The 23,143-nt window shown below is 43.8% G+C and overlaps 1 protein-coding gene across 3 annotated transcripts; it reads left to right on the top strand.

The window, feature by feature from the left end:
- The first annotated feature begins 730 nt into the window (after window positions 1-730).
- KLHL31 (kelch like family member 31) lies at window positions 731-16,508 on the top strand. Of its 3 annotated transcripts, none has more exons than XM_064145817.1 (5): window positions 758-792; window positions 950-1,095; window positions 8,698-8,776; window positions 12,759-13,955; window positions 15,735-16,508. In XM_064145817.1, the coding sequence occupies exons 4-5, from the start codon at window positions 12,784-12,786 to the stop codon at window positions 16,465-16,467; spliced, it is 1,905 nt and encodes a 634-aa protein (XP_064001887.1). In that variant the 5' UTR covers window positions 758-792; window positions 950-1,095; window positions 8,698-8,776; window positions 12,759-12,783; the 3' UTR covers window positions 16,468-16,508. The 3 variants fall into 3 exon arrangements, with proteins under 3 accessions (XP_064001888.1, XP_064001887.1, XP_064001886.1); XM_064145816.1 differs by having other exon boundaries at window positions 950-1,077; XM_064145818.1 differs by lacking the exon at window positions 950-1,095 and having other exon boundaries at window positions 731-792.
- The last annotated feature ends 6,635 nt before the right edge of the window (window positions 16,509-23,143 follow it).

Below are 23,143 nucleotides of genomic sequence, written 5' to 3' on the forward strand. Positions count from 1 at the left end.
TTGTCTTTCCCTAACCTATGCCAACACAGCACTCGGGCATTCAGTCTGCAGATCCAAAGGAAAGATCAGGCTGGAGAACCCATTCCAGAGGTTCTGTGGGACACTGAGGAAAGGGCACTGGGCAGAACTGGGACTGATTTTACAACTGGCTGCCTGGAAAAACATCCTTTGAAGAGTGAAGCCTTTTCTCCTCCAAGATTAGAACAAGGGGACACGGCCTCAAGCTGTGCCAGGGCAGGTCTAGGCTGGATGCTAGGAGGAAGTTCCTGGCAGAGAGAGTGATTGGCATTGGAATGGGCTGCCCAAGGAGGTGGTGGAGTGGCCGTGCCTGGAGGTGTTCTTGCCAAGCCTGGCTGGGACACTTAGTGCCATGGTCTAGTTGACTGGCTAGAGCTGGGTGTTAGGTTGGACTGGATGAGCTTGGAGCTCTCTTCCAACCTGCTCGATTCCATGATTCTAAGGAGATCTCCCATGTCCCACCCTAGCTGGAAAACATCTCCCATGTGCCAGTCTGGTTGGATGCTCTCTCTATGAGCTTTTGGGGTTTGATTTGTTTTGTTTCCCACCTGGCTGTTAGCTAAAGCTCTCCTTGGCTGGATTTGGTGGCGTTTGTTTGATTTTCACTTCTCCTTCTCCCACCCCCGCAGCACCTGAGGCCAATTGAAGTCTCCTCCCACCCCAGCTGTGGCCACTTTGCCCTCCCTGCTCCCTCCCCCATATAAGCAGAGCAGGAGGAGCCCAGCCCCAAGCTGGGCCCATTGCGGGCCAAGGGATCCTCCGCTGGCATCCCAGGTGAGTGCGCACGGGCGAGCACCGGGGTGTGGTGGAGGGTTTCAAAGGCCGGGGGGCCTCGCTGGCCCCCCGGCTAGCTAGGGCCGCCTTAGGGCTAGGCTGCTGACATCCACCTTTAGCTCACCGGTGCTAAGTCTGTGCTGCTGTTGTTATTGAGGCTGAGCTTTGTCTGGGAGTTTGGATCCTCGAAGGTTTTGCTCTAGGTTCTGCGGTGGATGCGAACATGGAGCAGGAGCTGGAAACCGAGCAGGAGTTGGAGCTGGTAACGGAGTGGAGCAGCAGCTGGTAATGGAGCAAGAGCTGGTAACGTAGAGAGGAGAAAGGTAGCAAAGGCTGCCTGGGGACAGGCGGCGGCAGGACGGCAGAGACTGCCCGGGGGAAGGGGGAGAGCGGCGGCAGGGCGGCAGAGACTGCCCGGGGAGGAAAACTATGATACTGTTGCTATCACTGAAACGTGGTGGGATGGCTCACATGATTGGTGTACTGTAATCAGTGGCTACAGACTCTTCAGGAGAGACAGGCAAGGGAGAAAAGGTGGGGGAATTGGCTCTGTATATTAGGGATGCTCTGGATGTCATGGAGGTAGAAATCAAAGATGATCAAGTTGAGTCATTATGGGTGAGACTTAAGGCAAAGGCCAACAAGACTGATATCCTGATTGGAGTCTGTTATAGACCACCCAACCAGAAAGAGGTTGATTTATTACTCTTTAAGCAACTGGAGGCTGCCTCAAGATCACCTGCCCTTGTTCTGGTGGGCGACTTTAACCTACCAGACATCTGCTGGGACTTAAACACTGCACAGAAGAGGCAATCTAGAAGGTACCTAGAGTGTGTGAGGGATAACATCTTATTTCAGCTGTTGCATGAGCCTACCAAGAGTGCAGCCCTGCTTGACCTGCTGTTCACAGATAAAGAAGGGCTGGTGGGAGATGTGGTGGTTGGAGGCTGCCTGGGGTCCAGTGACCATGAAATTATAGTTTTCAATATATGGAGAAACCAGGAGGGGCATCAACAGAACCTCCACACTGGACTTCTGAAGGGCAGACTTCAGCCTATTTAAGGAACTAATTCAGAAAGTTCCTTGGGAAATAGCCCTTAGAAACAAAGGGGTCCAGGCAGGTTGGAGCTGCTTCAAGAAAGAACTCCTGCAGGCACAGGAGCAGGCAGTGCCACTGAGCCGGAAGATGAGCTGACGAGGGAGGCAGCCAGGCTGGATGGGCAGGGAGCTGCTGAAGGAATTAAAGATTAAAAAGAGAGTGTATCACCTTTGGAAAAGAGGGGAGGTGTCCCAGGAGAAGTTCAAGGAAGTTGCTAGGTCTTGTAGAGGAAAAATTAGAGAGGCAAAAGCCCATTTGGAGCTCAGGCTGGCCACGGCTGCCAAGGAAAATAAAAAGTGTTTCTTTAAATATATGAATGGCAAGAGAAGGGCCAAGGACAACCTCCAGTCCTTGTTAGATAGAGAGAGGAATATAGTGACAAAGGATGAGGAAAAGGCAGAGGTGCTTAACACCTTCTTTGCCTCAATCTTCACTAGTGGCACAGGTTGTCTCCAGGACAGCTGGACTCCTGAAGTGGCAGATGGAGGCAGGGACCAGTATGGTCCCCCTCTAATCCATGAGGAAGCAGTAAGGGACCTGCTGCATCATTTGGATCCTCACAAGTCCATGGGACCGGATGGGATCCACCCTAGGGTGCTGAGAAAGTTGGCAGATGAGCTGGCCAAGCCACTCTCCATCATTTTTCAGCAGTCCTGGCTCACTGGAGAGGTACCTGAAGACTGGAAGCTGGCCAATGTGATACCCATTCACAAGAAGGGTCGTAAGGAGGAGCCAGAAAACTACAGACCTATCAGCCTGACCTCAGTGCCAGGCAAGGTCATGGAACAGGTAATCTTGGGTGCCATCACAAAGCACCTACAGGATGGCCAAGGGATCAGGCCCAGCCAGCATGGGTTTAGGAAGGGCAGGTCCTGCCTCACCAACCTGATCTCCTTTTATGATCAGGTTACTCGCCTGGTGAATTTGGGGAAGGCTGTGGATGTAGTCTACTTGGACTTCAGCAAAGCCTTTGACACTGTCTGCCACAAGAAGCTCCTAGTCAAGCTGGCAGCTCATGGTTTGGACAGATTCACTCTGTGCTGGATCAAGAACTGGCTGGATGGCAGAGCCCAGAGAGTGGTGGTGAATGGTGCCACATCCAGTTGGCAGCTGTCACTAGTGGTGTTCCCCAAGGATCAGTGCTGGGCCCAGTCCTGTTCAATATCTTTATTGATGACCTGGACAAGGGCATTGAGTCCTGCATTAGTAAGTTTGCAGATGACACCAAGCTAGGAGCAGGTGTTGATCTGTTGGAAGGTAGGAGAGCCCTGCAGAGGGACCTGGACAGGCTGGATGGGTGGGCAGAGGCCAATGGGATGAGATTTAACAAGGCCAAGTACAGGGTTCTGCACTTTGGCCACAACAACCCCAAGCAGCGCTATAGGCTGGGGACTGAGTGGCTGGAGAACAGCCAGGAGGAAAGGGACCTGGGGGTACTGATAGATAGTAAGCTGAAGATGAGCCAGCAGTGTGCCCAGGTGGCCAAGAAAGTCTAGTTGATTGATTAGGGCTGGGTGCTAGGTTGGACTGGCTGATCTTGGAGGTCTCTTCCAACCTGGTTGATTCTATGATTCTATGACTTTGTTTAAAGACACAGCACGGCGCTGTACAAGCACAGTTACAAATGTAAGTAAGCCAATGGAGGTAAGCAGGGCAAGGAGAACAGCGTTCTGCCCCGGGAAACGCTTTGGTGTGTGCTTGTGTCCTGCAAGAACATCACAGTAGGTCTGTCTGTACAGCTGTGCCAACCTTGGGAAGATGTGAGAGGATTTTCCCTCAGAGTGCACCAGGTGGTCGTTGGGGCTCATGCAAATTTGTTCAGTCACCTGCAGGTAAATGAGGTCTGTGGGATTTCTCTTGTCTCTGCACAGCTGTAAGGCTGCTTAGCAGAAAGAAGTTCTTCACAGAGAGAGTGATTCCCATTGGAATGGGCTGCCCAGGGAGGTGGTGGAGTCACCATCCCTGGAGGTGTTCAAGAAAAGCCTGGATGAGGCACTTAGTGCCATGGTCTAGTTGATTGGATAGGGCTGGGTGCTAGGTTGGCCTGGATGATCTTGGAGGTCTCTTCCAACCTGCTTGATTCTATGATTCTAAGCACAATGGCTTCTGTAGGGGTAGCCAGGCCAAGCCCACAAAAACATGACTGCTGCCTGTGTTTCTGCAGTCTTAATCTGCAGGTGAGGATAATGCACAGGCTCAAGCAGGCACCCCTTCTACCTCATTTACAGCCTGCTAGCTAATGGGGTTTTTCTTGTTTGTTTGATTTGGGGCTTCTTGAGGGGTCAGAGGACTTTTGGGCTCTGCAGCTATCAGTGTGGCTCCTCTGTGGTTTTCCTAAGGTCACAAAACACACAGGGCAGGGGATGATTTTGTGGTGCTGTGCAAACTGCACATAACTGAAACAGGATCTCTGACCTGGAGCTAGCTGGAGCTGAGCACATGCCTTGAAAGACTCCAAGCTGAATAAGGCCCTTCTTAAAAGATCTGCGAGTTTGCAGTGTTTTCTTGGAAGCTAGAATCATAGAATCAACCAGGTTGGAAGAGACCTCCAAGATCATCCAGTCCAACCTAGCACCCAGCCCTTGCCAGTCAACTAGACCATGGCACCAAGTGCCTCATCCAGGCTTTTCTTGAACACCTCCAGGGATGGTGACTCCACCACCTCCCTGGGCAGCCCATTCAAATGCCAATAACCCTCTCTGCCAACAACTGCCTCCTAACATCCAGCCTATACTTCCCCTGGCACAACTTGAGACTGTGTCCCCTGGTTGCCTGGCAGAAGAGACCAACCCTCACCTGGCTACAACCTCCCTTCAGGTAGTTGTAGACAGCAATTAAACTAGATACATAGAACAACATCTCTCCCTCTTTCAAGCAGTGCTCAGAGGAAGTGTTAGAAAAGTGTATCCAGTCTGAACTACAGGGGAATTTTAAGTAGTCAAAAGTCTGTTATTTGCATGTTAAGGTTACTTTTCTTATTGCAGCTTGGCACAGCATACAGCAGATTCATCAGTGGAGAAACCAAAATAGCTGGGATGGCAATACAATAGGTAGAGTGCTCAGGTGGGGTATGGAAGAAACCAAAGCTAGGTCCCTCTTGCAGGGTGGCTCTCCAGTTCCCATGCTTACTTTTATTTGATGGAACTAATTATCTTCACAGTGTGTAGAGACTTGATCAACCCTACCTCAAAACTAGCCATCTGCAAATAATTACTCTTTCTTCAGTTTTTTGGCCCCTGATAATACGAAGTTGCTTCAGCAAAGTGGCATTTATGCAGAAGAAATTCTGGAAGACATTCAGCCTCTGAGTAGGGAAGTTGAGGCTCAGATTGTCATGTGGATTATGCAACTGGAGCTGGATTTCCCATATGTTCCTTCAAAGCCTCATTTATCAAGTTACTGGATTTTCTGGGATGAGGAAAATATTACTGCATTTTTGCCCAATTACTCTGAAAGTTATGCCAGTGAAGAAGAAAACATTTAGAAATCTCAAAAACTTTCCTATATCAAGAAAATGTTTCTAGCCCAGATCTCACTGCAGCATTCCTCATATCACCTGTCATAATTTTGGCAGAGAATTCCAAGTTTGTTATCCTCATTAAGCAGATTTGTTTGTTTGGCATCAATGTTGTACTTCTGTTAGGAAGAAGTGAAATTGCCACGCACAAAAATACAGCTCCAGTAATTGCTCTTTCACTACGTGCTCAAGAGCTGTGTTGTGCCATCAGCTCCCCCACAAGGCTTGCAAGCTCCCATCTCATCCCTAGGGTCCTCTCCATGCCCTACTGCCAGTGCTTGGTGAGTTTCCAAGGAATGAGTGAAACCATAAAGAGAAACAGGCTTTGTGTGAGCTAGCGAGAAGCGCTAGATCAGAGTTTGAGGGGGTAGAACAGTGTAAGAGGTTGGGTCTGAGGAGTTAGAGAACACTGAGTAACTCAGATTGACCAGGATGTATTTGCTTAGAAATCCTGTTTCAGAATGATGCCTGCTGTTTCTACAGAAAACAATTCTTAAACACGCTTAGAACTCCTGGAGCAAAGTGGGGAATATATTCCTTGTGTAAAAATCATTGCAGCCGATCCCGTTATGGCAGAGCTTCAAAACAAAACAGTTAAGAATGTCCATGTAAGGAATTTTATAATTAGATTTGTCTGGTAAATGAAAACATATTTAGATGTGTTAAGGGGGTGATAGATGTCATCCTATATCTCAAATTGGTGTTATATTGAGTTCTGTATTTGAAGCAGTAGGAAAGCACATGAGGAAAAAAAGCGTGGTAGAGGAAGAAGTTCCTAAACTATGTCTTAAAATAAGGCTTTGCCCTTAATATTTTTGCAGCTGTGACCCCAATTTTTTTAAGGAAAGCTGGTTACCATGTTGCTCTTGGGAGGTTTTGGCTTTATGCCTCTCTTTTTCACTCTCATTTCACACATTTGATTGCCTTTAATCCCCTCTTACATTCTTTCATCTTTATCTCATAACTTTCTGTAACTCCAGTACAACACAGATGCCCTTTTGTTCAAAATGACAAGTGTTATTTTGCAGCAGTTATTGTAGTAGCCCATCCATGCCTGGAGGCAATTGAATAAGTCTGTCAGATCACAGAATTCTAGAATCACAGAATGATTCTATGATTCTCCTGGTTCTCCTCCCCCACTGCTCTGCCCTGGTGAGGCCACATCTGGAATATTGTGTCCAGTTCTGAGCCTCTCAGTTCAAGAAGGACAGGGAGCTGCTTGAGAGTGCCCAACACAGAGCCACAAAGCTGATCAAGGGAGTGGAATGTCTCCCTTATGAGGAAAGGCTGGGTCTCTTTAGCTTGGAGAAGAGGAGACAGGAGTGACTTCATTAATGTTTGTAAAGATGTGAAGAGTGAGTGTTGGGAGGATGGAGCCAGGCTCAGTGATGTCCGATGACAGGACAAGGGAGAATGGGTGCAAGCTGGAGCACAGGAGGTTCCACGGAAACATAAGGGAAATATTTTTCACTGTGAGGGTGACAGAGCACTGGAACAAGCTGCTCCCTTGCAATGGGCAGGGACATCTTCCATTAGATCACATTGCTGAAAGCCCCATCCACAGAATCAGAATTGTAGAATTAACCAGGTTGGGAAAGACTTCTGAGATCATCGAGTCCAATCTATCACCCAGTACCTTCTAATTAACAAAACCATGGTGCTAAGTACCTCATTCAGCCTCCTTTTAAGCACCTCCAGGGATGGTGACTCCACCACCTCCCTGGGCAGCCCATTCCAATGGCCAGTCACTCTTTCTGTGAAGAACTTCTTCCTGACATTCAGCCTAAACCTGCCCTAGTGCAGCTTAAGGCTATGTCCTCTCGTTCTGTCACTGGTTGCCTGGCAGAAGAGACCAACCCCCACCTGGCTACGACGTCCTTTCAGGTAGTTGTAGAGAGCAATAAGGATTCCCCTGAGCCTCCTCTTCTCCAGGCTGAACAATGCCAGCTCACTCAGCCACTCCTTGTAGGGTTTGTGCTGTAGCCCCCTCACCAACCTTGTTGCCCATCAAGGTCTTGAACACTTCCAAGGAGCGTTCCCCTTGTCCTCTGTATTGTTACATACTCCCCCACCTTTCCTGTAGGCCCCTTTTAAGTACCAGAAGGCAAATATAAGGTCTTCTCCCAACTCTCTCAGCCTGTCCTCACAGATTCAGCCCCCTAATCACTTTTGCAGCCTTCCTCTGGACCCACTGGTGCAGATGAAATGTTACACAAGTTCAGTCAGAGTAAATCTTCCTTTTCTCTGACTCTCACTTCCCTCGATATACTTCTCTTTCCATGCAGTCACATCTCTTTTATCTCTCTCATGGGTCGAAATTCTCCTGGGATGTGAAGATTTGGCTTTATGTTATTTTGGAAATTGACTGACAAGAGGTGGAGGCAAAGTATTCTAGTGCATGGTTTAATCCAAAAGTTAGGATACTTTCTTGAAAGGCAATAGATCAAAGTTCACATCTCTCTGAAAATAAAACAGGGGATGTGAGCCAGTAACTTTGAGTGTTGAGGCAAGTCTTTGTGGAAGCAATGACCTAATGCCAAGAAATAGGCCATGACTATGAATCCTCATCAGCCATACTCCTTCCCTCTTTCCAGAGTTAAGCACTGAAACCATATGAAAGTGGAACTGAAGTGCCAGCTATTCCTTGGCATTTCCTGCTGGTTCTGTTAGATGATAGAATGATGTCCTCACAGCATGGTTTGGGTTGGAAGGGACCTTCAAAGATCATCCAGTCCAACCTCCTCCCATGGGACATCATTCATTAGTTTAGGTTACTCAACATCCCATCCAGCCTGGCTTTGAACACTTGCAGGGATGAGGAGCCATAACTTGTCTGGGCAACCTGTTACAGTGCCACACCACCCTCATAGTAGAAATCATCTTCCTTACATCTAATCTAAACCTTCCCCTCCCTGAGCATACTGGCTCTCTCCCATGCACCCGGCTTAGGGATGAGGAATTCTGTGGTCCACGCTACACTTACACAAAACAATTATTACCTGGGGTGGATCTACCGTCCTTACAGTCCCCTCCTTTTCCTCCTTCGTCCCTGTGTGTCTGGCTTGTCCTGCTGGTTTCCAGCCCTGGGAAGCTGAGGTCCTATGGCTGGGCAGAGGCAGTGAGTGAGACACAGAGAGGAGGGGTCATTTTAAAGAGCACCCAAGCACAGACTCCAGTCTCTCTTGCTCACTGTGACAGTAAAGCGTCACACTGGAAACCACAAGCTGGAGCTAACCAAGTGGACTCTTATCTTTCTCTCTGTTTTTTTATCACATTTTCTCTCTTTTAGTCTTCTCATTTTTCCAAGGAAGAGACATTTTCACTGACAGCTTCTTGGACAGCTCTGGGACAACATTTTTCTAAGGAGGGTAAGGGGATTTTAACTCCTCACTTTGATAGTGTTTAGAAAATAATATTTTAAGGGGTGGAGGGAGGTTGGATATTAGAATGCATTGGTTTGGGTCCCCAAGTGTCTTTTAAGGTGAGTTGTTGTTAAGCTAAAATAAATAGGGCAAAAGCAAGCAGCTATAGAAAACCAAATCATCTTGGGTTTTCAAAGCTAAGTGACTTGGATGTATTACAGAACTGCTTGATTTGTTTCACTGGTTATGCATGTTTTGTCACTTATCTGCTAATACACTGAACTATCTGGTGACATTTCTGCTGATGGAAAAGTGTTTTTCAGGGGAAAAACATTGGAGAGTGGACATTTTTAACAGAGAGGATTTAAGTAAGCTCTGCAATGATGTAGTGAGGCAATAAACATTAAGAGCTGCACGTATTAAACATTTAAAGCTATTGGTCTCTAAAAATACTTAGAACCACAAATATGACTGCCAAATAATATGCTGTGGCTATTGCTATGCAAAGATATAACTTTATGGATAGCATCAAAAGACATCCAGAAGTTTTGGCTTTGTATTCTACACCAGCAAATATACATGACACCTGCAATATCGTAGGGTTTTTGCAACAAAAGTTGTGTCAGACAACCAAATATACTAAACCAGCAGCTACAGCTTCGATTGAACCTGTCTTAAAATGGCAAGCTGTTGGGAGGTTGCTATTCTGGGAGGTGACTCTGATAGGTCTCAACAGATGCAGCTTCTGGAATGCAGCCGGAGAAGGGGGGGAGCTGGGCAGCAGCTGACCCCAACACTGGCACACTGACATTTTGGGGATGGCAGCTGACGTCAGCATGGGCTGACACTGACACTTTCAGCACACATGGCCTTCTCCCTTGCCTGCTCTGTGCATGGTTGTCACCCAGCAGCAAAAAAAAAGGAAAAGAAATCCTGGTGCTCACAGGCAGCAACCATTCCTTTCTATAATTAAATCACCATTTTGTTACGTGCTGTGTGCTCAAGGAAATATTGATGTGCTGAGACTCTAGATTGAAACATTACTGAGTCTTTTGTGTTAAGTTATTTAAAAGAACCCAGATGTTTGTATTATCATTAGGAGCATTTCTTCTTAGTCTGGTTTTCATGACTGCGAGATCAGAGAAGATTAGCATGTATGAATTGTTTGCAAAGCAATGGATACAAAAGAGATAGATCATAGAATCATAGGATCAACCAGGTTGCAAGAGATCTCCAAATGCTATCTTTGAATCTATCTGAATGGCAGGCTCAGCAATAACACATTTAACTCTGTTGTTTAAGATCAGTGCTTTCCTTCAGCATGTATTTCCATAGGTGTTGATTTCATAGCATCATAGGCTGTTAGGGGTTGGAAGGCACCCAAAGAGACCATCGAGTCCAAGCCCCCTGTCGGAGCAGGACATTGCTATCTAACACAGATCACAGAGGAACACATCCAGACAGGCCTTGAAAGGCTCCAGAGGAGACTCCACGACCTTCCTGGGCAGCCTGTTCCAGTGCTCTGTGACCCTTACAGTAAAGAAGTTCCCCCTTGTGTCGAGGTGGAACCTCTTGTGTTGCAACTTCCACCCATTGCTCCCTGTCCTATCCCAGGGAGCAGTGAGCAGAGCCTGTCCCCCCCATCCTGGCAGCCTTCAGATGCTTATAAACATTTATGAAATCCCCTCTCAGTCTTCTCCAGACTAAGCAGCCCCAGGGCCCTCAGCCTCTCCTCATAAGCCATGCCCTCCTGTCCCCTAATCATCCCTGTAGCCCTCTGCTGGACCCTCTCCAGCAGATCCCTGTCTCTCTTCAACTGGGAAGCCCAAAACTGAACACAGTATTCAAGATGAGGTCTGAGCAGGGCAGAGTAGAGGGGGAGGAGAACCTCCCTTGATCTGCTGGACACACTCCTCCTAATACACCCCAGGATCCCATTGGCCTTCTTGGCCACAAGGGCACATTACTGTGCCATGGGTAACTTGTTAGCCACGAGCACTCCCAAGGTCTCTCTCCACAGGGTTGCTCTCCAGCAGATCACCTCCCAACCTGGACTGGTGCAGTTTGTTATTCCTCCCCAGATGCAGGACTCTTGAACCTCATCTGGTTCCTCTGTGCCCAGCTCTCAGTCTGTCCAGGTTTCTCTGTATGGCAGCACAGCCTTCAGCTGGATCAGCCAAGCCTCCCAGCCTGGTGTCATCAGCAAACTTGCTGAGCAGACACTCTGTGCCCTCATCAGTGTCACTGATGAAGATGTTGAACAGGACTAGCCCCAGCACTGATTCCTGGGGGACACCACTAGTCACAGCTAGGATTTGTTTGAACCATTTCCTTTGGAAACTGCTTAGGTACTGTCTTCCATTGCATTTGACAAAAAGTAGTCCTTCATTTCAGCAAGAGCTAGAACTTGCCTGGACTCAATGCATATAATTGAAGTATCTGTTCTAACTTAACAGTATGGGAAAAGTTTTTACCTTCTTACATAATGAACTTGTTTAAAGTAATTAATCTTGCTAGAGTTTGCATGACATTTTTTTTTCCAATAAAAGTTAGACATCTTCTTCCTAAATCTCTGCCAAATCCTAGGATTATACATTTCAAATTACTCATATTGAAAAGCAAGCAAAGTGTGCTACAGCTGGAAGTTATTTGTGACTCTGACATGGGAAATAGAATATTAACATGTCATGGTTTGTTGTTTTTTTTTTTAAAGAGAGACAACAAAAGGAAGCTCTCAAATGAACTGGAGAAAAAAACCCAGAATGCTATTTGGAGAGAGAGATACAGAAAATTGCAGAAGCAGATGCAACATCTATGGTGACCCCCAACCCAAAACTACATCTATAATTCGCCCCCCCCCCCAATGCCACCACCATCCAAGAGGCCTAAACATAAGCCTTTGGAGGCCCCCAAACAGGTCTACTCCTTACATGTTTGTCCTGATAAAAGCAGCTCCCACCTGACACAGGGCTGGAGGAGGACAGGAGGATGAGCTGGCCTTGCCATGAGTTTATAAAGTGATAGCGGAACTATGGGATTGAATAACAGTTTTCTAGTCCCTAGAGGATTTTTAATTTTAGAATCATACAATCAAGCAGGTTGGAAGAGACCTCCAAGATCATCCAGGCCAACCTAGCACCCAGCCCTAGCCAGTCAACTAGACCATGGCACTAAGTGCCTCAGCCAGGCTTTGCTTGAACACCTCCAGGGACGGTGACTCCACCACCTCCCTGGGCAGCCCATTCCAATGGCAGGGAATAGACAAGGTAAAAGGGAATACAGAAACACAACAGCCCTCCCAGAAACCTGAGTCCCCAGGAGGGGCTCTCAACCACCCCTTCACCTTCCCCCTACCCCTCTCAACCTTACCCCAGTCCCAAGGAAGAATGGAGGTTCGGCCAGGGGCTTAGGAAGCAAAGTGGATTAGTCCAAAATGGAGGGTGAGGTTAGAGAGTAAGATGCAGCTCAGCCAGCAGCCCCAGTGAGAGTGGTTATCTATGTTTCCATTTCTTGTTCCTATACATCTCAGCAAGCCTGTGAGTGAAGTAGACATCAGCCTTGTTTTCCTTTCACAGCCTGTAATCTAGTTCTTCTCACCAAAACATTCTAGCCTGCTTCAAACTAGCACAGTAATGAATTTGGATAGAGAACCTCTCTGATTTCCATATATACTTACAAAATTTCACACCCAGTTCCTTGGATGTGGTGCTAATAAGTCAGTGTGAATTTAGGACCTTGGGTTTCTTTTTTATAAAAAGGAATTACTTCCAGGTATAATCTTCACAACTTGAATATTGGTTGTTACTAATGAATAGCCACACTACAATCCAGGACACTATAACAGTTCTTAAGAAGACATACTATTCTCTGTGTTTTGCATTTGTGACTTTTCTAGGTTACTGACAAAGCTTAGATTTGTAGTACAGTCACGTAGCTATTAAATTCCACAGCCATGGTGTATCTCTAAATGCTTTCATTTTCTTTTTAGCAAGCTGTAATATTCCGTTGCAATCATGGCCCCTAAGAAGAAGAATGTGAAAAAGAACAAAGCAGATATCAATGAAATGACTCTCATTGTGGAAGATGGCCCTCTCAGTAAACTAAATGGATTGAATGGACTCTTAGATGGAGGAAATGGTTTCAGTTGCATCTCATCTGAGGTTTCTGACCCATTATATAGCCCAAATCTCTTGGAAGGTCTAAGCAGAATGAGACAAGAGAATTTTCTTTGCGACTTGACTATCAGCACCAAAACTAAGTCCTTCAGCGTTCATAAGGTGGTGATGGCTTCAAGCAGTGACTACTTCCACAACATCTTAAAGAAAGATCCAGCCACTCAAAGAGTAGACCTCAATGATGTATCCCCATTGGGACTAGCTACTGTTATCACCTATGCTTATACTGGAAAACTTACTCTTTCACTTTACACAATAGGTAGTATTATTTCCACAGCAATTTATCTACAGATTCACACTCTTGTGAAGATGTGCTGTGATTTTCTAATCCAAGAAATCAGTGTAGAGAATTGTATGTACATTGCCAACATTGCAGAAACATATGGACTGAAAACAACCAAAGAGGCGGCGCACAAATTTATTAGGGACAACTTCATTGAGTTTTCAGAAACAGATCAGTTCCTGAAACTCACATTTGATCAAATTAATGAACTTCTTGCAGATGATGACTTGCAGCTGCCTTCTGAAATTGTTGCATTCCAGATTGCAATAAAATGGCTGGAATTTGACCAAAAAAGAGTAAAGTTTGCTGCCGATCTTTTAGGTAACATCCGTTTTGGTACCATCTCAGCCCAAGACCTTGTCAATTATGTCCAAACTGTGCCAAGAATGATGCAAGATGCAGACTGCCATAAGCTCCTGGTGGATGCCATGAACTATCATTTGCTTCCCTACCACCAGAACACACTTCAGTCCAGAAGAACCAGGATTCGTGGAGGCTTCAGAGTCTTAGTTACTGTTGGTGGACGTCCTGCTCTAGCAGAAAAGTCTCTTAGCAGAGACATCTTATACAGAGATCCTGAAAATGGATGGAAGAAGCTGAGTGAAATGCCTGCTAAAAGTTTTAATCAGTGTGTCACAGTGATGGATGGATTTCTCTATGTGGCTGGTGGGGAAGACCAGAATGATGCCAGGAACCAAGCCAAGCATGCAGTCAGCAATTTCTGCAGGTAACTAAACAGTTGTTTAAAAGGGATGGGGAGTTCTGCTCCACACAATGCAGGTAGTTTGACCAATGCAGCATGAACCAATCAGATAAATAGAGAGAGGACAGCATGGAGGAGATTTAGATGCTATTCTGTATTAAAGTTTGAATGCCAGAAACATGCAAGCTATGAAGAAAATTCATTTTGGTTACACATGCACAATGGGAAGTGAGATAACTTGCTCTGAATGGAAGAAATAAATAGGGACTGGGATGTTCTAAGATACCACTAAAATGCACCAAATCAGACATAGTGAGACTTTAAAAGTCAAAGTGCTTCCAATACCTCACAGAAAGTTTTGAAACCCACCTGTTACACATTAAAGTTATGGCTTCCTATGCACTGTCTGCCATATTTTCAGCAGCTTTTATACTGCAGTTCCTATCCTTTAGGGGGTTTTAATCTGTTAAGAGTTTAGAAGCCATGTCACCATCTCTACTTGAAGGTTATGTTGCTCCTCTACTCCAAATAATACCTCATTTCTGAAATATTACAGTTTCTATCTATAGTCATCCAAGGACTGCAGCGGTGAGAACAGTGCATAGGCTCCATGCAGTAGTTAAGCCTGTGGGACTAGGTTTTAAACAGTTCAGTGTAAAAGCTGACAATATATCTCGGAGCAAAAACTGGAGGTGAGACAACTCACAGCCTACAGACATGCAGTGGCAATACTAATGCTTCCCTCTCTGCTCCCAGAAGGAACATTGAGATGCATTTTCCTCAGGATATCAACCAACATACGAAGTTAATGAATGAGGAACCTCCTTAAGATCAATTTTATTGTGGTATCCACTTTGTCAGAAAAATTTATCACACACAGGAGATTATGCTGTTGCTCTCCCAACCTTCTGCCTTTAGGTTATGCCTCACATTCTCACAAGGAGAGAATGGGTACTGGGTACACATCTTGATTGTGGGGAGAAGGTGAGGGTATCCTCATGGTCAATGGCTGAATGAGTTCTGCTCCCTGCTCTGCCATTAACCCTGAGCATGTCAAGCCACATCAATATGTCTGTGGCCTTGCTTTCAGAGCTGCAGGTGACAACGCTGAATCACAGCTACCAATTAGCATTTCTTTTCTCATAATCTTTTATGCTCTGATTCTCTGATGCCCTCAGCATCCACCAGGGGAAATGTATAGGCCTATTAAAATACCACACTCAGCTTCTTCAGAAGTCACAATTTTCTATTTCCTTGTTTGAAATTGCCCATTTAAATGTCAAGGAAATGATGTTATTTCAGATAAGAATGGTGTTAGAATGAAAAAGCCTTCTTTCCACGTGAATTGTGTGAATGTCAGGCAAGGAACACTTCCCATTTAGAAAGTACTAAAAAGATGAAAGTATAAATCACCACCTAACTTTTTTTTTAAAACTCTTCTAGTAAATTTTCACATTCTCTGTAGACATAAACTGAAAAAAAAAAAACCTTTCTATTTTACATTGGAAGTATTTTTTTTTGCCAGTATTCTGGTAAGTTTGTTGTACAGAATCAAATGACAGAAGAGTCAGATTTACTTCAGGGAAATAATACCAGATTTGAACGATACTAACATTTCTCCAGTCAAAAACTACATTTGGAAATGTAACCAGGAACAGCAGCTTCATTCCATGGACTTCTACAAGGGTGAATACCTACAGTTTTAGCAACTTCACCCCTCCAGCAGTAGTGGGACAGAGACAGGACTGTAGAATGCAGTGGAACAACATGTGAGACAGTTACCCTCTTTTTTAATGCTTTCAGATATGATCCTCGTTTCAACACCTGGATTCACCTGGCAAACATGAATCAGCGGCGCACCCACTTTAGCCTGAATGTGTTCAATGGCCTCCTTTTTGCAGTGGGTGGTCGCAATTCTGAGGGGTGCCTCTCCTCAATTGAATGCTATGTGCCTGCAACTAATCAGTGGCAGATGAAGGCACCCTTGGAGGTGCCCAGGTGTTGCCATGCCAGTGCCGTGGTGGATGGTTGTATCCTGGTCACAGGAGGTTACATTAATAACGCTTATTCTCGCTCAGTGTGCATGTATGACCCCAGCAAAGATAGCTGGCAGGATAAGTCCAGCCTCAGCACTCCAAGAGGGTGGCATTGTGCAGTGTCCCTTCTGGAGAGGGTCTATGTCATGGGGGGGTCTCAGCTCGGTGGGCGAGCTGAAAGGGTCGACGTTCTCCCCGTGGAGTGTTACAGCCCTTACACGGGGCAATGGAGTTACGTGGCACCGCTTCAGACTGGCGTTAGTACAGCTGGTGCCTCCATCCTTAATGGCAAAGTTTACTTAGTGGGTGGCTGGAATGAAATAGAGAAAAAATACAAGAAGTGCATTCAGTGCTATAACCCAGATCTCAACGAGTGGACAGAGGAAGATGAGCTGCCTGAGGCTACTGTGGGCGTATCCTGTTGTACAATATCCATGCCCAACACCAAGACAAGAGAGTCCAGGGCCAGCTCAGTCTCTTCTGTCCCAGTCAGTATTTAAATATGGGTCTAACCAGCAATAAGTAAAAATGTTTACCAGCACAGCAGTGTGATTAACCCTTTAAGTAGCATTTTTGTGCTTTGCAACAGTTTGAGCAGTGCCAATTGGCCAGTTTTCATGATTACAGGTGGCATGAAACAGTGTATTAGGGGGAAGATGAATTTTCTTAGCAGGAAGAGAGATTTAGCCTATAACTGCAGAATTCCCTTTTCTTCCTGACTTCACCAGTGACTTAATCCACTATTTGTGGCAAACCATATAATTTCTTTGTGCTTTGGTTTCCATACCTACCAAACAGAGGTAAACTTGCTTTGGATTTTTTTTTTTTTTTTTGTGGAGCTTTTTTTCATATTGAGTTTAAATGCTTTCAGGATCCAAAATGAAAGTCAAATATCATGAGCAATCTCAACGTATATCAGAAATGTGACATGTCATCATAAAACTGAAAAGCTTTGTTCTTTTCTAAGCAATTTCTAGTTGGACTAACAGAAGGGAGAAAAAAACCAAAGCCTTCCAAAGCAGCTTATATACCATGTAAATGCTTTCCTGTGGGGGCAGTGGTATTCAGAGGAAATTGCTCAGAATGTTTTTCTCCTTCAGGAGTTAGAAAGAGATGCCTATCTTCTGCCATGAAAACCTTTAATTCTCCTATCTAATGCTGTGATGTGGCCTTCAAGACCCAAATCCACAAAATTATCTCCTGTAAGCACTATGGACAAGCCCAGATGGCTACCTGGGGTGTCAGATTGATCTCTTGACCCCCAGGTGTACACAAAGAAGCAGATCACTGCCACATCCTCCTCCTCATACCAGGGTGACTCTCTTGCCAGTCCAGGCATTAGTCATAAAGGTAGACAGTAGGTTTCCTCCTGTGCCTACTCTTCCCATCTGTGTAGAAATATCCCTCTGTGTTATTCTCTTATCTGAGATCCTCACCAAGTCAAGGAGACAGAAACTGCAACAGCAGGGACAAAATCTGGAAGAAGAGTTCATGCTGAATCTCGTGAGAGATTAATGATGTCTGAGCATGGAGAAGATGCACAGAGTGTCTCTCTTATTCAGTATCATTCTGGTACATAACTAGTGGAGGGAGGAATGAAGATGAAATAGACTCCAGGATCTGCTTTTAAGAATAGGACATATGTGTGGCAAACAATGAATCATGGGAAAAGTGGATGTAACCAAAAAGCCTATCTTTTATAGGAACAAAGAGATACCTTAACACCTTTCTTGCCTTTTCCTGGGCATACCATTATGTATCTCACTTTGAAGCCTTCATTACAGCCCTGTTTATGGAGCTCTTATTCACATTTTTCCAATGACTACACTAATGCTGTGCCTGTAGAGTTTTCCTAGTGAATAAAGTGAAGTCTGCTCGATTTAGATTACTTTCAGGAACTTTTCTTCCTAATTTCAGCATGCAGTGGGGGAATTAAGCATGAAACCTAATCCTATTCGCTTAGCCAAAGAGATACACAGCCCATAACGTTCCATGAGAATTTGATACTGAAGGACTGCTGTCAGCATAGAATATTTATATCTTTCTGTTTGGGGAGGAAAGAAGCAATACAAGGAACTAAAATGATTTAATATCACCAAAAGGGCAGAAGTTCACTCCCTTTAACCAATTCACAGAAGCTTCACATGCACCTCCAGGCTCTGGTGCCAATGAGAAGAGATGTTCTTAGCTATGTTTCTAAGGCATCCACATTTTTATCTCATTTGCGAGAAGGGAACACTGTAAAATTCTCTGTGAGTGCAGATGTTGTTGAAGCAAGCATTTTGGGGACTCGTGCTCTGCTCTTTGTAGCTTCACTGAAGCTACATATTGAGTATCAGCGTGAGCGTGACACAGTATTAGCACTGAAGTAATTCACTCTGTCAGTTGGGATTAAATACCCTCATACTCAGTTTTGTTTTCCACTTCTAACTCAGAGTTCATGCCTGCATCCTCACTACACGACTTTAAATCCCAAATTCTATTTTTGAGTGCCGCATGTTACTAGACTATACTGCACTGCAATGACTTTTGCTGAGAGTAGCACCATCATATAGGTTTGATTCATTTAATTAGCATACAGATTAGCCTGTATCTCATCTAATTCAAATTAATAACAATTCAAACCCACAACCACAGAACATGGAATCATGTAAGAGTAAGATTGCTTTGTTTTAAATAGAAAAAAAAAGCTATTCTTGCACATTCCACTCATCAAAAGCTCCTCGTGGATTAGAGCAAAATTTCATGCTTCTCAAAGTCATGATCATGTGTCCCATATGGAAGTATTTAGGAAGCTCTTTGAAAAATCCATCTGCTCCACTTTTATTTTTGGTAAAATGTTCATACTGTTAGGTGAAGTTGCTTATCTGTTCAGTCTAGTGGAGACAGGTACATATCCAGTCATATCATAGAATCATTGAATCAACCAGGTTGGAAGAGACCTCCAAGATCATCCAGTCCAACTTAGCACCCAGCCCTAGCCAGCCAACTAGACTAAGGCACCAAGTGCCTCATACCTGTATACATTCTCCAGTTGTTTAGTTTTCTAAGGTACCCATAATGTGGTACTTCAGAATTGAAGAATCAATCATTTTGACCTTAGATAGACATTGGATGAAATTGGCATATGCAAATATCTCTTTTTCCCTTTAGTAATTCAGTTACAAAATGCTATGAGTGGTCAGACACTACTGCATGCTTTCCTCCTTGTGAACCAACAGTTCCTATGCATCAAATACTATCTTCTGGTTTTAAGTAAAAAGCTACTTGTGAATAAGTGGGCTAAGTGCAATGAAACTACTCTTTTACTACTTAAAGGGTTAAAAACTTTAGGGGCCAAATCCTTTTCATCTTACTCACAAAAAAGCTCCATTGGCTTCAATGGGACTGCTGAATAAGATGTACAGGATTTTGAACTCTTCTGTCTGGACAGTAGATAGAGATGCTTGCCAAAACTGTCATACCTATGAGGAAGACTGTTCTTCAGCCTCCACTGCCCTTGGCAATGACAAATCCATAAAGACATGTCCTAGGACAGGAGCCAAGTACCACTGGCCATGTGTTCTTTTGGTAGCACAGATTAGATACATACATCAGGCCAAACAGCTTTGGTAGATTAAAAATAGTATTGTTATTAGCATAGCACTTTAGGGTGACTTTCTCTAAACATCTGTTTAGGCTTCAACTGCGCATTGAGCCAGGATTTGGCCCTTAAATATGTGACAATATCAGCTGAACTTAACATTATTTTGATCATACCAATGTACTGAGCTACTTGTGACATTTTTATGTACAATCCTTTTTTGTTAGAACTGTGAAGAGATGATTTGTATGTTGTCCTTTGTGGGACTCTGTTCTTTTATTGTCCGGTCTCATAGTAGCAATCTCCAGATGTTTAGTAACAACATCTGAGTTGAACTTGAAATATTGTCTATCCCCAAAAGAAATTTGTTAAAAAGCAATTTAGGAAGTACTGTGTTTGGTAATATTAAGTAGAACAGAGAGCTTCTGACTATGTGAGATGCAGATTGTTATCTTCAAAATTCCTTTTGTGCTTCCAAGGAATTCAGGTCTGAAAATAAGGTTTCTACAGTCTGTAAGTGAAACGGTTTGATAATGTTTGTTTTCAACTCTATTCGTGTTTGTGTAGGTGCATGAGAGAATGTGTGTTACAAGATTGTGAGGGAGGAACTTATTGTTGGAAGGTTATGGTGAAATGAAGTTCTTGTGTTTAGTTCTTAATGAAGATGAGATCATGATCGTTTAATCTCTTCCTGAACTTCACCTGCAAGATCATCTGTGAATCAGTCAAGAGTCCAGTAAGCTTAAGTGCCAACCTCTATCTGGTCAAAGAGGGAAGCTGACAAAACTTGCCAACCAAAGTATGAGGTGTTGAAAAGTGGTTTGTACTGGGATTTTCTAAATGGCAGTTCTGGCAGGAAAAGATACATGATGAATTAAAAGAGTGAGTAAGACCAAAACTTAACCCAGAAACCTAGATTAGTTGATCTTAGTTTTAACTCTTTCCAGTCCCATGCTGGGTTTTCAAGGGTAGGTTTTCCCCAGTGTCAGCTGGGTTTGGTAATTCTAGATGTAAACCCAACAGTCACATAAATAGGTGTATAAGCACACATACCTTCTTGAATTCAGTGGTACTTATTCTGTATACAGTTATTCTCGTGGGTATAAATTAGAAACTTAAAATTCAAGATCTGAATCCATGGGTAGACAAACATCAGTCTCTAATGAAAGCCAACAGGAAGGTATGAGGCTCTAATTACTAGCAAGGGAAAGATGGAGACCCTTAAAACAGCCCTAGCAGACTAAAATTTTTCACCAGTTCTCAAGGATGTTTGAGAAGTGCTCAAAAGAATCACATACTTCAACACATACCTTTCCATAAGCAGCTTTGCTTATGTTCTGTAATAGATATGGGTCAACCAAGGTGGAATTTTCAATTGCCATTAACTTGAATTCTCCATGGAATTCATCTTTCAATCCATTTTAACCCAGGTTTACCCAAGCTGCAAGACTTTTTTCAAAGTCTGAATCCACCTGCTTGGGGAGAATGTTGTTGAAGCCAATAGTTCTGCTATAGTCTCTTGACCTTTTTGCAATTAATCTTCTCATCCTCTTGTTAAAGATATTCTTTGTATAAGTAATCAAGAACATTGTAATGCAGAGATTTTTACTTTGACTGCTACATGCAAAAGTCTCTTTTATTTTCTCTTTTCTTATCTGTAACTGAGTGGCTCACAGGGCACCAAAGAAAGTGCACAGATGTGAACAGTACTTAAAGCCTCATCTATGAATCTAACTCAAAAAATCTCATAGCTGGTGGCCACCATAAAAGAAGTGATTGTCATAGTTTAACTATATTATGGGATGCCTGCTGGTGCTCATTTGCAATTGTGACACTGCTCAGAGCTCTGTTTCCAGAAGTTCCCTAAAGACGAAAATAAAATACATGCAATTCTCTATAGCTTGTGTGAGAGATTCAGTTAATAGCAGATGAGTTTTGCCATGCAAGAGTCATTCATTGTTGTGTCAATGAAAATGAAATTTTCAACAGAAATACAAGCAACTTAGGAGGAATACATAGTCAATTTCTGTTGGTAAGAATGGGAACACACACATTTAGAAACACTGGATGTTAAACTAGTTGCTGCCTTGGCAGGGGTTTTTGTCAACTGGAAAAGTTAAAACTCTAACTTACTGGTGTAAAGCATTTCTCTAGGTCATATGTGTTAGACATAGTGCTTATACAGATTTTTTCTAATTAGACACTTTAAGGATGGACTGTGATAACAAAAGGGGAAATATTTCAACTGAAAAAAACCCCCAACTCTAAGTGCAATGTGAGAACATTTACTACTTAAAAATGACAGCAGCTGTCATTTAGGCGAATAACAGCATGTTGGTGTTTTTCATTGTATGCTTTAAATCTGTTAACACATGGCACAAACAGATTATTCTTGTTGGAAACTGCAAGACTCTTTCTAATGAACACCTAATTGCAGTTAAAACACACTTTATTTTCTGAGCCTTGTGCTGATTTTTGCTTTTGTATCAACTGACTGGAGTATCTGTTGCACGCAGGCTGTTAAGCCACCTTGCCAATCATAGAATCATAGGATCAACCAGGTTGGAAGAGACCTCCAAGATCATCCAGTTCAACCTAGCACCCAGCCCTATCCAGTCATCTAGACCATGGCACAATAAGATGTACAGTGTGACCCTGGAGCCATTTTAATCATTTTTGTTTTCTCACACAGACAATGACTTGCATTTTAATGATGGATGTGACTGTCATTTGTTGTAATTACAATTGCCTAACAAAAAATTACCATAAATGAAATGTCTCATGAGCAATTGAACATGTTTTCATTTGAGTCGTACAAGTAACAGTATCAGAAATAAAAACACTTACATTTCAAGGGAAAAAAATAGTCTGAAATCTGAAGAGCAATTAAGTTGTGCCACAAACAAGAGAGTCTGAGGTGCCAGAAAGCATTCCCTTTTGACACCAAGGGCTTGGTTCAAAGGGTGATTTGGTGCTTAGCAGATGTCACAACCTGAAGGGTTATCCAGCCTGTGGGTGTGCAGAGATCATGACTGTGTTCCTGTGACTCCATAATACACATGGTCGCAGAGGTTTTACCCTCCAAACTCTTTTACTTTATTACAGATACAACAAAAATCACCACTAGCAAGCATACCTAAGGTTAATAAAGCTTAATATGAAGATTAATAAAGTGAATATGAATAGATATCCAGCTATTGCAGCTTCTTATCATTGACAAGAATCATATCAATCAGTAGTCAATCAGTGTTCACCTCAGGCAGTCTGATAGTACCACCAATGGCAGCAAGAGCCAGGTAGGTACATACTGTTACAGATTACTGTGGTTTATCATTAGTGAAACAAACTTAGCAACAATGATATAACAGCAGATATACTTAATATGTGCAATATTTACATGAAGGGAACTAGGCAGATTTCAGAAGGAACCAAACCATCTCAAAAGGGAGGGAAAAAAGCCTTAGGGTGGAGGGGGACACACACTCAACTATCCACCCAAAAAGGAAAGACAGACCCAAACTGTTTCTCCAGATTCTAGGTCACCACTTTTCAAGGATTCTTGTGGTTCCCATAAGAATCTGGCTTGCAGTCCC

The sequence above is a fragment of the Pogoniulus pusillus genome, chromosome 7 (assembly GCF_015220805.1).
Source record: "Pogoniulus pusillus isolate bPogPus1 chromosome 7, bPogPus1.pri, whole genome shotgun sequence".
Lineage (NCBI taxonomy): Eukaryota > Metazoa > Chordata > Aves > Piciformes > Lybiidae > Pogoniulus > Pogoniulus pusillus.